Source organism: Diadema antillarum, unplaced genomic scaffold (genome assembly GCF_040938485.1).
Source record: "Diadema antillarum isolate AM-2024a unplaced genomic scaffold, OU_Dant_1.0 seq00000053_RagTag, whole genome shotgun sequence".
In the NCBI taxonomy this organism is placed as follows: Eukaryota; Metazoa; Echinodermata; class Echinoidea; order Diadematoida; family Diadematidae; genus Diadema; species Diadema antillarum.
The window spans coordinates 1,452,985-1,467,835 of NW_027271161.1; the positions used below are offsets into that span (position 1 = coordinate 1,452,985).

The following is a 14,851-nucleotide window of genomic DNA, read 5'->3' on the forward strand; positions in this document are numbered from 1 at the left end:
TCCTCATAGCTGATTAGTATGAAATAGTAGCCCTCCAAAGTTAGATTCCTTTTTTTTTTTGGTATATCTGAATGCATACGTGTGTGTGTGTGTGTGTGTGTGTGTGCGTGTGCATCACGAAACCAGCAAAAAGTCGCACGCCCTGATTTTGTGTGAGGACTCATAATAGGTGAAATGAGTCAACCTGGTCAATCTTGGGGTTTTCATATTTTGTGAAAGAGCAAGTCTTCTACATTATGCTAATGAAAGTTTGGAATCATAAATTGGAAAATTGTGCAAAAAACCCTTTACACACTCTTCACTTTCAACTCTGATGACTTTTAAAAGGATGAGACTACTGCTTTGAAAAATAGGGTTAGTCATGGATGATAATCTCTTCATTGCTGCTTATATGAAGTTTTATATCCTGGTTTTTTGACACATTCCTTGCACACAGCACGGCTCACGGTCAGATTTTAAGCACTTGAATAGCCCCTACACTTCAGAGCCTCCGTTTGTTTGTTTTTTCCAATATTTAGAAAGGTTAGGAGGGTCTATTCGAATTAATTCGGTTAATTTATTTGAATCATTTTAAAGCTTAACGTCTGCTCTTCAAGAATCTACTCTTTACTAAAAATTCATGCCTGGCGACTTTCTTTCTTGTTTGTTTGTTTGGTTTTTTTTTATGCAGGGTCACATATGCACACACAGACACACACACAGACACACACAGACACACACAGACACACACACACACACACACACATATGTATATATATATATATATATGCATGAAATGTTGTGTATACGGTTGCTCTTATATTCGCACGAAATGACATATTGCTTTGTAGCAATGTTATTTCACATCTATATAAGTCATGTTTATAAATATCGCTGGCAGTGGCACATTTTATAGATCCTGATGAAGGTGGAATACTAATTACTCCTATGTAATAGGCCTATATATATATATATATATATATATATATATATATATATATATGTATCATGGCTCGACATTAACTTTCTTGTTTGGTGGCCCGATGGGGCCACCAAAATCCTAAATTTCAAATTTTTGGTGGCCCGAGAGAAAAATTTGGTGTCCCGAAAAAAACCCAATAAAAAACATAAAAGTTCTTTTTTTTTTAATGAGTCAAATATTTAAGATTTATGATAGTAAGAATTAGAAGTTGGACATATCTACTCATAAATAAACTTCAACAAACTTGCAACACTCACTCTCAGGCACTCATTCAGTCCTTTTCATCCAGCCTTTGAACAAATTTAACTGCTGATTTCCGGCGCAAAAAGTTACGAATTCATTGACATACTTTTCAAAAAATTTTGGTGGCCCGACTCTCATTTTTGGTGGCCCCGGGCCACCGGGCCACCGTTAGTGTCGAGCCCTGTATATATATATGTGTGTGTGTGTGTGTGTGTGTGTCTGTGTGTGTGTGTGTGTGTGGATGGGTGGGTGTGCGTGCGGGCGTGTGTCTACCACAAGTGTCCGAGTTTATTCATACACTGAACACACGTAGTACATGTAATAAAATGCAACCCGACCCTGCGTTAGGTTTCATCGGGAAAAAAAATCATAATAGTTCTATATAATTTGTAAGTTAAGTTTAAAACTTTGTGAAACATGTTCAAGTTCGTTTCAACCAGAAAGTGTAGACAGGTCGGGGTTGAAATCACCTTCTTTTGTGCTCAGTATCCTCACATTACAACTTTTGTAAGGGCTCAATTTTAAAGAAGTGCCAAACTCCGCATAATGAGCTGCGTTATGATGTTCAAAAGAAATGGAGAAACTCTGAAGGCATGTGTACTTTTTAGATTGATAGCAAACATTATGTACAATGCCAGTTAACCGTTCAGAAAATGGTATATTCTGACACTGCCCTCCGGGAAACTTGAGCATGGCAGTTTAGCTTTCTCACTCCCTAATACTCAGATAATTATGTTTGTTTGTCGTTTTTTTTTTCTTCGAAGCATTCAGTTGAATCATACTACACCTGTTGTTTGTTTCATTTCTATTTTAATGACAATTTCGAGACTCGATCTAAGAGTATGTGTAGTCCTTTCATGCTGTGTAGCTTAATTTGTGTTTTTTCTGTCTTTTGAAACATGTTTAAGAATGTCTTTAAAGATAGGCATGATTGTCCTATACGAATAAAGTCAAAGTCATTACTGAGCGTACGGTATGCGTAATTTCCAAGCGTTCTTCCCATTATAAACATGCACTAAAAATACGTAGGAAGATAAAGGCTCTCAAAACATGAGTGGATGTATGCATACCAGAGATGTACCTTTAATAAACCCAAACACGAATAACATCAAGATATAAGAAAAAAAATACACACAAACCCATGAAGTGATAAAAGTAGTAAGACTTAACTTGTATTTGAAAATAATTGAGAGATGAGTAATTGGTAGAAGAATACAACTGATTAAATTTACATCACCCTACGTCCCTTATCTTAATTATGAGAAAAAAATGTGATGTGCGGTGTATGTTTCCTTTTTTTATTAAGAATCTCAAGATGTTATTGTATCTGCATCAACAATAGGAATAGGGGGTTCTTTAAATTCAAACTAGACATTATTCATCTACTGCGATTATGTATTGTTCGCGCTTGACGTATCTTAAAGTCACTGCCCATAAACTGCATGCGTTCATCAAAATCATTGACATTTGATGGCTGAATTATAACTCATATCATATTATCACACTACACCTTTACAATGTTATTTCTTCTCATAGAAATGAATTGCCACACAAGTTTTGCAAGAATCACTTGTAGGTAAAAGGAAAGCAAGTAAATATTTACCTTTCTGATATAACTAGTTATTTTCCACTTTTCCCGAGTTTAAGAGTACAGAAAATATCAACCGACAATCCACAACCCATACTAAGCTAGTAAATATTAATGAAAAGATAAGAATTTTAGCTCTGCATTGACTTTCTTCATTCAAATTAAACAATTTGAGTTCAGTATTGAATTATCTCATATTGTGGCTTATATTCAAGGTTGTTGGTCTATTTTTATCTAACACCGTATATTCTTCATTTAAAAGGAGGAATAATTATTGATAGTCAGTTGAGCACCACGCTTTAATGCGTAAAGAGATTTAGTCTCGAAGTCGACAATCTAATGATCATAAGCGCCAATTCAACATTCCGTCAGATGCTTCGCCATGTTTCAGAGGTAGTTAAGCTTTGTAACCACGCATTTACTCAAATCAACACTTTTTCAGTGAGTAAGATCTCCATTTTAATCTCGTTGGTAAAAACAGAATTCCAGCACAACGTTATGGCCGGATGACTGCAGACCTTGGTACGGGTGGACTGCGGTCTGGGAGTCTCTATTGTTGTCGTCTTCGTTGTCGTATCGGAAGTATTCCTCCCTCACACTCATTCCATAAACCTACAAATAATTGGAAAAACGCAAAACAAGTGGAATATCAGTCTTATGCCTTCTTGATCAGCTGATGAGAAACAGAATGGTAAACGTTTTTTGTTATTGTTTTTTTCTGTAGAAGCAGACAAAATATTTGCTAATATTTAGCCAAATCCTATTTTCGTCTCATTTGAGAACGACGGATAATTCATCTGAGAACTTAGATCGCATGTAGCATATCATTATGCTCACGCTTATTCTCGTATCTTCCTACAAGCATTGGCTAAGTTGAGTAATCAAGTACGGTGACCATTATCAATGCAGCCTAACATCATTGATGCCGCCTGACCATCTTCTAAAACTCACAACCCCAGTATCCCTGTGATGTAAACTTCCTTTCCTTGATCAATATTTAAATTTGTCATCCAGTCCACAGATGTCGTGTTTCACAAATCAGACCAGGTAATTTTCAAACCGGCTGAAATACTGCATAGGGCTCGGTACAGATTTCGATTATACAATATCATCACAATCTTCTTTTTGATGATTATTGTTTGCGTTCCAGAGATTATAACCAGCAGGAGTGCAGACCATAGATGACAATATAAGTATTTGATTGATGATGATATCATTCAAGTTTTAATTCATCATTTACCATTTGCACATGAAACAAAAACCCAGCTTTAGTTCTTCAAAATAATTCTGAGTAAGTTCGAGGTAGAAACTACCGATTAAAAAAAAAAGAATAAGTACAATGAATGTTAAGCATTGTTGAATATAAAATATTTAAAGTTTTAATTTAAAAAAGATCAAGACTAAACCATCTATGGTTATGGTTTAATGGGTAAATAGTCATACATCTCGTTATATTTTAGGTTTTGTAACGATTTTTTATATGGTAGTACGTTTTGTGATACATCTAACCTACACATATGCGTCAAATGTGATATACTGACCATTTTTTTCAGTTTATTTTCAAATTACTGCACCCAATGGTAAACAGTACCTTTAAATAAACAATACATGACTCACAATTCCCATATATATAAAGATAAGCGGCCTGTCTAAAGCGGCCACCCAGAGTTCTTGTTAATATCAATATATATATATATATATATATATATATATATATATATATATATATATGTTTATATATATAATTAGAGAGAGAGAGAGAGATAGACTTACTTGTTGGCAAGTTCCATAACGACTTAACAGAACAAAACTTTGGTCTGTTGGCAGATAAATTTCGTTGTTAGTTGCTCCATCGTTGCGGCAACAGAAATACAACCTGGTGTTACCTCCAAAGCTTCCGTCAGGAACCTGCCCTCCATGAGAGTTGCGGTTGTTGTCATCTTCGTCGTCCCAATAGATGGAGCCCTCATCAAAATCTATTCAATTAAAAAGAACTTAAAATCATTCAGTTTCATTTTGAAAATTTTCTGGGGCTGCTATCATTATCAACCCCTGACTGATATTGCAGACTCCTTCGGGTTTTTTCTCTCTCTAGCTGGAAATAAGTATACAAATTCATTGAAGGGGAATTCCAGAAGATTTTCATAATTTTGATTTGATTTTATTGGTTCCTGCATTATATCATTGCCCAAGTAGATACATACACATTACATTATATACATTGTTGGTGTCATGTACAATATAACAAAGCAAATTTCTTCATTGCCTTTACAATGTACAACAAAACATTTATCAGCGATGCAATGAATAACACAGAAGGGCTACAGCTTAGGCATTGCTTGATTTGGACAGTGCTATGTATAGATTTGTGCGATTAAAGGGGATGGCTACTTTTTTTTTGCAGTGGGAATAAGTGGGAATGCTGGGGGATGATTGTTCCAATCCTTCTGGGATTCATTTAAGAGTACATCATATATCTATTGTTGTGTGAAAATTATTTGCTTTAGAATGGTCTCATATTCAATTAATGTGCAGTTCAATGTTTCCAGGTTAGCATGCCTGTACAGTGTCGGGGCGATCGTTAGCCATGTTAACGGCCCTTTAACGATCGCCCCGACACTGTACAGGCATGTGACATATTTGAACTTTAATAAAAAAATCATGCTACTAAAAAAAGTTACCCAAGGTCTTGGCAACCAAACTAAATCTACTTCAGCACCCTTGTAGAACACGAATTCACAAACACACATAAAAACCTGTACTTCCACGTCATGTACATAGTCTATTACATTGTCTACTGAACTATGATGTCATAAACGCACATCTATGATATACAGTACAATAGTGCGCTCTCACTCTCTCTTTTCCTCAAACGCACACACATACACCAAAAACATACTCTCGGGACAGTCTCCTCGCTTGTAGATGCAGTAGGAACCCGGCTGCCAAATCCACTGGTAGTCGTACATGTTGCTGACAGTCTTGATGCAGAACTCATCTCGCCTGTTGTTACTACCCTTGTAACCACTCATGGTAAAGGGGTTGCTCCAGTAGTTGTTGCTGTTGTCGTCTTCGGTGTCGTGATAGCGATAACCATCGTCCCAATCGCTCGGACAGCCAGTTGTCGGCTTTTGAAGACCATATGTGCCAACAGGCCATGTGATGGGGATTGTAACCCCAGGATCTACATAACAACAGAATAATGATAAGAATAATAATGATAATAATAATAATTGACACTGCTAATATAGCGCATAACACAAAGTGATAATGTCCCTATGCGCTAAAAAAAAAAAAACAAACCGAAACGATTATACAAATTCCAATTACCGTGATGGTACCGAGTTTCAAGTTTGCTTACACCGAAAACAAATGCGTTTTCAAAGCAGACTTAAATATACTTATATCAGTGATTTGCTTTAATTTCTGAGGTAACTTATTCAATTCAGTAGGGGCATTAAAAGCAAATGTTCGTTCTCCGTAAAATTTGGTGCTTTTGTTCGGAATAACAAATATATCTTTGCTTTTTGAACGAAGGTTCCTCTCTGGTGTGTAGATTTGAAGTAGCTCCCTTGAAAAATGTGGAGCAAACATATGTAGAAACATTCAAATGCTAATAACAATATCTTAAACTGAATCCGATTTTTGACTGGAAACCAGTGTAATAAGCTTCTTAAAAAGTGTCCATGGGGGAATATACGTCTGAAAACAAGGTACCTGTATCGTTCCAATGGGAAATTTACAGGTGTATATTGGATGTGCGTAGAAAACGGGTCATTGGGGGGCATTTAGGTATATCTGCTTTTTCTTTAAAAGAGCTGTATTTTCTCATGAACATACAGAATTTCGCAGTATAACATGCATTTTGAGCTCTTGTCAGTTCAATTCTGCATTGAGCCCATATCAATTCATAATTTTTCAGAAAGGACAATATTTGCATTTTTCCTAATATCTTCCATGCCCTTTATCAAAATTCCCCCAAACTATCATTTATCACGAAGGACAGTAAGCTATTTCATGTGCCATCTGAAAGTATGAGAATGACACCTGGCAACAATATCATCCATACGTTGCAGGCACTCCAATGAACCCCACATTTAAAATAGCACTTAAACGTCAGAGTAACACCTTGATCACTTTTCCAACCACAACCTAAGTTTCTCCTCAAAGCTTCAGAAGTAACAGTTTTGTGTCGAATGCCACTACATCATTAAGGGGGAAAAATCCAGTCCAAACATAAGTTAGTCTGATAAAAAAAAAGAGTAAAATCGTACGAGTTCAACAGTAAACATTTGCCTGAAACCGAGTGGAAAATAAGGAAGTTATGACATTTGAAGTTTCGCTATTTCTTTTTTTTTTGGGGGGGGGGGGGAACAGTTCTTGAACAGTCAATAATTATGAATATGCAAATACCAAAGTTATTCATGTCATCGCCTCACAACTAACCTTGTAGTTTGTAAATAACATTTTGAAATTTCTAGTTTTTCATTCAAACGCAATTATGCGCGAGGCTCAAATCCTGATTAAGTGATCACTATTCTGAGGTTATTTTGCCAGGAAATACTTCATGTGTCAGACTTCAATGACAGAAACATTAAATTTTTGTTATTTTTGTACACAGTCAAAATTGGGAGGTTATGACATGGTCAGGTCACTCATTTGTTTATTCAAATCCACTGCACAAGAACAGTTTTGCAGAAATTAGGATTTCCCCTTTAATGCGAGAACATCCTTTGCTTCTACTGCATTCTAATCATCTTAAATGATACAATCGATTGTTATGCTTGAAGCTAAAATTGATATTTGTCTTTACATGTAATGATCATGGTTTGGCAAAATTTTGACAATGCCTTTTCAGGAAATAAATCAGCATTTGAAAATTGGGTCCCATTTGACGAGGTGCCCATTTGAATCAGCTGAGATATTATCACCCTGCAAGGATACTATCGGCCAAGTTTGGTGAAAAATCAGTCCTTGGGTCTTCAATTAAGAGCTGAAATGTCAAATATTTAGGCAGGACTTACGATGGACGCCAGATGATTTATAATGGCAGTAGCTAACTTGATATGTTGGTACATGAGCAATTTCTTTTTATGGGGGGGGGGGAGGGAGGGAGGGGGAGAATCTGTTTACGCACCCCATACAACCAAATTCTTAATCTCCCCGATGCCGTAAAATTTACAGTCATCCCTCGTGAGCTCATGACCGCGGAACCGTGGGGGCCGTGGGGGCTCGGGCCCCCACACTTTTTGTACACCATACAAAGGAATACATAAGGTGTGATCACTTTGGGCCCCCAAACTTTTTTTTTTAGTTTAACCCGGAGCTGTATAGGTAAGTGGCACTAAATAGAAATAAATAGAGATCTTGAAGTGTGAGGGCGGGTTTTTTGTTTTGTTTTGTTTCTTGTTTTTTCTTGTTTTTTTTTTGCTTGTCAGCTGAAAAAACCTGGAAATGGAAATGGAAGGGGAAGTTTGAATAGTGGTCCAACAAATCCAACCATACTTGTTGCCACACGTTTGCTAACTAGTGCCGTGTGTATAGTATCTTACTTGTACTGGCTGGTAGACTCCTGTATGTCGCATAGTTCGTCAAAAGCAGTGAGCACTTACTTGTACTGGCTGCCAGACTCCTGTATGTCGCATAGTTAGTCAAAGCAGTGAGCACGTGTCCCTTGACAGAGGCTCGATCCCAGTTGGAAGCACAGTATTGTGAGTAATCACGATTGAGCCAAAATGCATCGTCGAATGCTTCATTCATTGTCATCATAGTCAAACTTATTGGTTCTGAAAGAAAGAAAAAAAAAAGAGAAAGAAAAAACTCAACACCAACAAAATGATCCATAGACTAAACAATAAAACTTGAGAGTAACATGTCAGTAAGATTATTCCTATAAAGGAAGATAATTTTTCATCCAATGGTAATTTACATCTTTTTCGAGATATTTTCTGAAGTTCGCCAAATAATGTCGATTTATTTTCAGGTGTGTGTGTGTGTGCGTGCGTGCGTGCGTGCGTGTGTGTGTAAAATGGGGGGTGGAGTGCGGGGTGGCTTCATGCGTCAGATGGGTAGGTAGGCCTACTTTATGTATTGTAGAGTAGAGTGATGATATCGTCAGGGGTGGTGGCGGGAAAGTTAAATTCAGTCACTCATGTCTTTGAAAATCAGCGTCCATTCTCGACCAGCTGTGCGACTTCTACAGCGTCACAATACTGTGGAAATACACACACACACACACACACACACACACACACAGAAAAAAAAAATTGTTAAATGGGGACAAAGCGCATTTTTGTCTAGAATGGTTGTATGTAAGGACTGTTCACCATTAAGTGATGTGCTTCCCACAGTATACGACGAGTACTCGCTCCCAAACGAAGTCCCAGAATTCATCTGACTGTTGAAAGTGTCCATATTGACCGAAAGAGAGGCGCTGAAACCTCCGTAGCTCCCTCCAGCGCTGAGGCTATTACTGGTCTGTATAAAGTGATTTCATAGAATTAAACACTTTGAAGGAATGCATTAAACAAATTTCATATTTTCGAAAAAGGCTCATACAGATTTACAAGTACAGTGCATTTCAACGTACTCTTATACACACATTCATATTAGACGAAAAAAAGAAAAATGGAAGTAACATAGTGTGTGCTCAATAATTTAAAGTCGATGAAGCAGAGAGCTATTAAAAATGGAATTATTGTAGTATTCAATCTTGTCATCATAGTTCATAATTATTCATCATCTTTGTACATTCGTAGAATGTCATATGAACGTTACAATAGTTTCATTAATTTGTGAAATGAATTAAATTGCATGCCAACTTTTAACAAATCGTATTCAACCATTGCACGTGAATCCTATATGGTCGGTAACAAGGACACCCTATCACTGATCATGTAAACTGAAAATTATAGAACAAAGCGATTGTGGTAATATTTTGATTCTTTCCGTATTAAAAGCATACTAGTATTCAACAGCTGTGTGTTTGATGTGACGATCTAATATTGGCGAAAGAGAGAACGTGCCACCATTAGATAAAGTACTTTTCAGTTTTGCTGTTCAAGCAGGATTTGTTTGTTTGTTTGTTTGTTTGTTTGTTTGTTTGTTTGTTGTTGTTTTTTTGGGGGGGTAAACTTTTGAATTGAACTCGCGGGTACTTAAAATGTCTCTAATCAGTTTCCAGGTAGCAGGAGGTAAACATAACATGGATCTTTGTTTGTATTAAACGTGTGATGGTGTGTTTTGATTCGTTAGATTACAGCGTTTCGGATGATTGAACAAATTGGAAAATAATTTTAATCCAAAAGAAGGACGAGACACAATGCCTATAATTTAAATTTGGGAGTCAATTTTGAAATATCATAGTAAATGTACCTACCTCTGTAGCAGCGTATTCCACGAAAGACGATGTTTCCGACTCATAATTCACTCCTGAACGTACCCCTACATCCACTTCTGTTACGACGTGCTATTTGAATATCGAATCAATCTATCAATTAATTAATCAATCAAAAAAAATCAATCAATCAATCAGTCAATCAATCAATTAATATTCGCTCTTTCTAGCTTTAATGCTCTGCTGCTTTTGATGAATTGCTTTTCCACATTTTTCTTGTCATTTTTCTTGTCATTTTTCTTGTCACATTTTTCTTGTCTTGTATATTTAAATATACAAATATATATATATATATTCATATATATATTCGTATACATATATATATATATATATATATATATAATTTTGTCCATGATCTGGTTGCACGCAGAAGCTCGAAGAAGCCAAACGAAGCCACATAGTTGTTCATTTACATGAGCTAAGCAATGTACAAGCATCAGTACGTAAATTCCTACTGAATTCAAGGATGAAATTAATGACGATCATAATTACGGTAATGTATTATCATAAACAATAATATTGTTGATAATGAGTAAAAATGAATATGATAATGAAGAATGTGGTTTCTTTCAAGGTGTTTGACGAAGATAGGCAATGCCACTCACCGTTCCCCAGGTACTGAGGAAAGTCATGTAACTATACTCGTTATACGAACTAGGCAGCTGGCATGCGCTGGCCACAAAGTCATCGCCTAGCGGGTACAAACCGCTGGATGCCAGCGACGTCATGTAGCGGGCATGGCCTAAGTTCTGTACCGTCTCGGTGGAGAAATACACCGTTCCAAGCGACGACACCCTGGAGGAAATTTCCTGGTAGCCTGAACAGTAAGCAGCTAAGTGTTACACAGTTGTTGAACTTGTTTCGCTGTCTACACACTCTAATTAAGAGATGATCATTGAATGCTTTTAATCAACAAACACTGACTTTTGGTCCTTTTTATTCAGAAGAATGGGTCACACGTTATAGTCACAAGTAGACACGAATCAAGGCGGTAACACAAAGGTAGATTCCTTACAATTTATGAAGAGCTTGCTTCCAAAAGGCGCTAAATCCATTGAAAAATGATGGATCAAGCGCCTTTTTGGAAGCAAGCTCTTTATTTTATAAACTATGTATATGGTACACACACATCGATAAATACATATATATATATATATATATATATATATGGAAGTAATATGAAACAAGCTCACGCGGTTGACTGCAGGTTCATCCGTATTTATTGCAACTCTGAGTTTCTTGCAACCTCCATTTGGTGCAATCATCAGGCAATATTGCCTGATGATTGCCTGACGATTGCACCTCACAGAGGTTGCATGAAACTCAAAGTTGCACTAAATACGGATGAACCTGCAGTCAACCGCGTGAACTTGTTTCATATTACTTCCATGTATATAATATATATATATATATATATATATATATATATATATATATAGTGAAAACTTTGAGCAAAGAAAATGGGTTTTCATAGGGATCTCCGGATTACTAGACCGGTGCTCTACCGGCTGAGCTATTGAAAGCCCTAGATCAGTGTTCGTCCCAAACTGTTAACTCTCTTTGCTCGTGTGGTCAGAAGCTATAGTGTGTGTATGTGTGCCACACACGCACACATTAACCTGACATAAACCCAAATGATGTAAGGATGAAGACCCGATGAAAACCCATTTTCTTTGCTCGAAGTTTTCGCTATTTATTATTACAATTGTTTCTGGTCAGTTTTTCCTTCCTTGTTTCAATATACACACACACACACACACACACATATATATATATATATATATATATATATATATATCGCCAGGAAATAAAAAGAAATTCTCTTGGATGATAGATCAAGAATGTTTAACAAAAGCAATTACGGCCCCAATAACAAGCTCTGTAGAACATTACAAAAAAAGTAAACAAATGAAAGAGTATGAAATTCAAAACCGCTATACAAAAACAAATTGTTTTCTGCTGGAGTGATGGTCAGTGAACTATCCCGAGACATTCCCCTTATACCGCATTTATAAATATGTTCAGTTTTTATTCAATGTACTTTCATTTTAAAAAAAAAATGTTACACTTTGCAAACAATAGTAAATGTCATCAATGATTTCGACTTACGGGAGCTTGCAGAAAATTCTACACTGGAAAACAGGCTGCTGTAAGATCCTGGAAATCAACATGGAAGAAAAGGGGTTGCTGTTCTATGTTGATTTCTACACTCACAGTGCTCTGAAGTACAATTTGACTTAACTCTTTAAATGCTAACTTGTTATACGGAAGTATCAAGTATGAAGTCTAAGACAGTATGTAATATTTTGGAGGCAAGGGGTCAGAGATACTCACAGCTTGATCCCCTTAACCCTATTTTAACTGGAGGGGGGTCAAATAGACCCCCCCCCCCGACTTTTCGTGCCACGATTTCACAACGCGCAAAGATTTTGCCGCGTCGTTTCACAACTTTTTTTATTGAAGTCTCCCGCATATTTTGAGACCAAATTTGCAACGTCCGGGTACACCATTCTGAAGTTACGCAATGTTTTGCATATGCATGTCAACCCGAAAACAGCTCAAATTCATGATTTCGTGTGCAAATCCAGTGAAAATTGTGTTTTTTTTTTGTTTAATTGTTATAAATTAGATTATTTCAACTTTTAACCATTGAAATTAATCAATTCTAATGTAGATAAGCTTGAAAAAGTGCCTGCAACAAATTTTGGCCAAAAAACAATAGAAAACAAAGGGTCAAAAAACAATAAAATACATAAGAAATTAACAAAGCAATAAAAAACAAAAGAAACTGATTTTGATTGTGCTATTTTTTTACAAAAAAAAATGTTCGATGTGTCTTGAGGAACTCTGACACAAAAATGTAGCAATCCTTTTATCTTTTTAATGGAATTATGAAATATGAATGAAATGAAATATGATTTCATGCGTAAATTTGCATAATTAATCTATTAAAAAATATAAAATCAAATATTTTCTATTATATGACCATAATTATAATCTTGTAGTTGACATCCGGCTCTATGTGCAGGCAAAATTTCGCGGCGATCGCGCGATCGGCGGCCGAGATCTGAAGGGGGGGGGGGGCAAATTGACCCCCCCCCCCCCAGTAAAAAACTTGGTCTCAAATAGCCCACTTAAAATAGGGTTGAAAGCATTTTCAGTTAAATTTTAGTATTGAACACGTGATCCAAATCTTTAAGATTACAATATAAACGTGAATGAATGTACAATCATACTGTATATTCTGAGTTTATTTCAAATGTTTCTTAGAAATTCAACAGTAAAATTAAAATCAGACTCAAATAAAATAATAACTCCGACACTCGTCGAGACTGAGGATTAAGTATCGTTCTTACACATCTCTTCATCAACGTGTAGCTCTTCGTTTGCTATTTACCCTACAATGCCAGCGATGTCATAATATGAATGTATCTCACCCAGTTGCTCCACCACCCCACCTCTTAATAATACTTCAGTCGGAGAATTATACGGAAAGACACTCAACCCGACAAAGTCATCGATTGTAACGGGGAAATAAGAAAATGAAAATTTGTTTAAAGGGTGTGTGTACAGTTCTGGACGAGGTGAGGATCTAGCGTTACTCAGATACTCAGAAACCACTCTATGAGATGTCAAAGAGCATGCAATTCTAAAGGGTATCAAAAGTTTATTTGATGAAAATCGGTTTTGAAATGGCTGAGATATTCAAAAACAATGTGAAACAAAGAGATCCTAATAAAGTTGTGGCATGTCGCCTTTTATTATTATCACTTTTTTGGATATCTCAGCCATTTCAAAACCAATTTTCATCAAATAAACGTTGAATCCTTCTTAAAATGACATGCTCTTTCATATTTCATAAGAGGTTTCTCATTATCTCACTTAGAAATGTTCAAAACATGAATCCCTTACCTCAAACAGTACTGTACAAAGCAGAATACTCACCTGATACATCGACCTGTGCGGACAACTTGGAAGCGTAGCTGGCCGTGCCGTAGAAGGTACTTCTTGTTGACGTAGTGAAGGCGCTGCTGCGAGGTACAAATACGCACTGGTCTGGGACCGAGTACTCCCCGTCCGTCGAAGTGAGGTCATCATCCCAGGTGAGTCCCAACACCCTGCGACCAATGTTGATACCGGGGTCCACGCCTCCAGAGCTTAGTTCCGCTCCTTCGGGGTTCCCGTCTAAGATGTTGTAGCCAACACCGATGAAATTCAGTGCGCTCGGCCTGGGCAGCGCCCCAATGGGACGGGTGTGCTGCGACAGGCACACCAGAATAGAGATGAAAACGATGGGGCCTGGCATCTTTACGGCTTCCATGAAAACAGAGTCGAGACAGGTAAAGAAGAAAAGAAACACGTAAAATCCTTACGTGCCAGCAAAATAAGAATAAACTTTAAAGGAGTGGAATTAGAAGTTTTGTCTAGAAGAGTAAAGAGTGACCTTATAGCATAAGATCATGAAGAGAAAACACTGAATTGTAGTTTAAAAGACTTGGACTAAGATTTAACACTGCACTCCTTTATTTTCTTATTACAAAAGTTCAGGTGGATGCGTCTGGCTTTATAATTATTATCATGAACTATTTTGGGCCTATGGTCCAATGTTTGATTATTAAGTACATTTTAAGTACTCAGTGTTAAAGTACATTTTATTTTTAAT

The 14,851-nt window shown here is 36.7% G+C and overlaps 1 protein-coding gene across 1 annotated transcript; it reads right to left on the bottom strand.

Annotated features, from left to right (window-relative positions):
• Positions 1-3,251: 3,251 nt before the first annotated feature.
• On the bottom strand, positions 3,252-14,494 carry LOC139725667 (uncharacterized). Its single transcript, XM_071636758.1, has 10 exons — positions 14,134-14,494; positions 12,298-12,345; positions 10,794-11,005; positions 10,171-10,260; positions 9,119-9,269; positions 8,411-8,578; positions 8,113-8,118; positions 5,692-5,976; positions 4,566-4,768; positions 3,252-3,404 (listed from the first exon to the last, which is right to left on the bottom strand). The coding sequence occupies exons 1-10, from the start codon at positions 14,492-14,494 to the stop codon at positions 3,252-3,254; spliced, it is 1,677 nt and encodes a 558-aa protein (XP_071492859.1).
• Between the last annotated feature and the right edge of the window lie 357 nt (positions 14,495-14,851).

What these genes read in the sequence shown, in the direction of transcription:
- LOC139725667 (XM_071636758.1), bottom strand. Translation starts at nt 14,494, where the DNA reads ATGCCAGGCCCCATCGTTTTCATCTCTATTCTGGTGTGCCTGTCGCAG. An exon ending in AGAATTTTCTGCAAGCTCCC is followed by an intron (nt 11,006 to 12,297) that starts GTAAGTCGAAAT and finishes CTTACTGTTCAG; the next exon opens with GCTACCAGGAAATTTCCTCC. An exon ending in GTTATGGAACTTGCCAACAA is followed by an intron (nt 3,405 to 4,565) that starts GTAAGTCTATCT and finishes AATTATTTGTAG; the next exon opens with GTTTATGGAATGAGTGTGAG.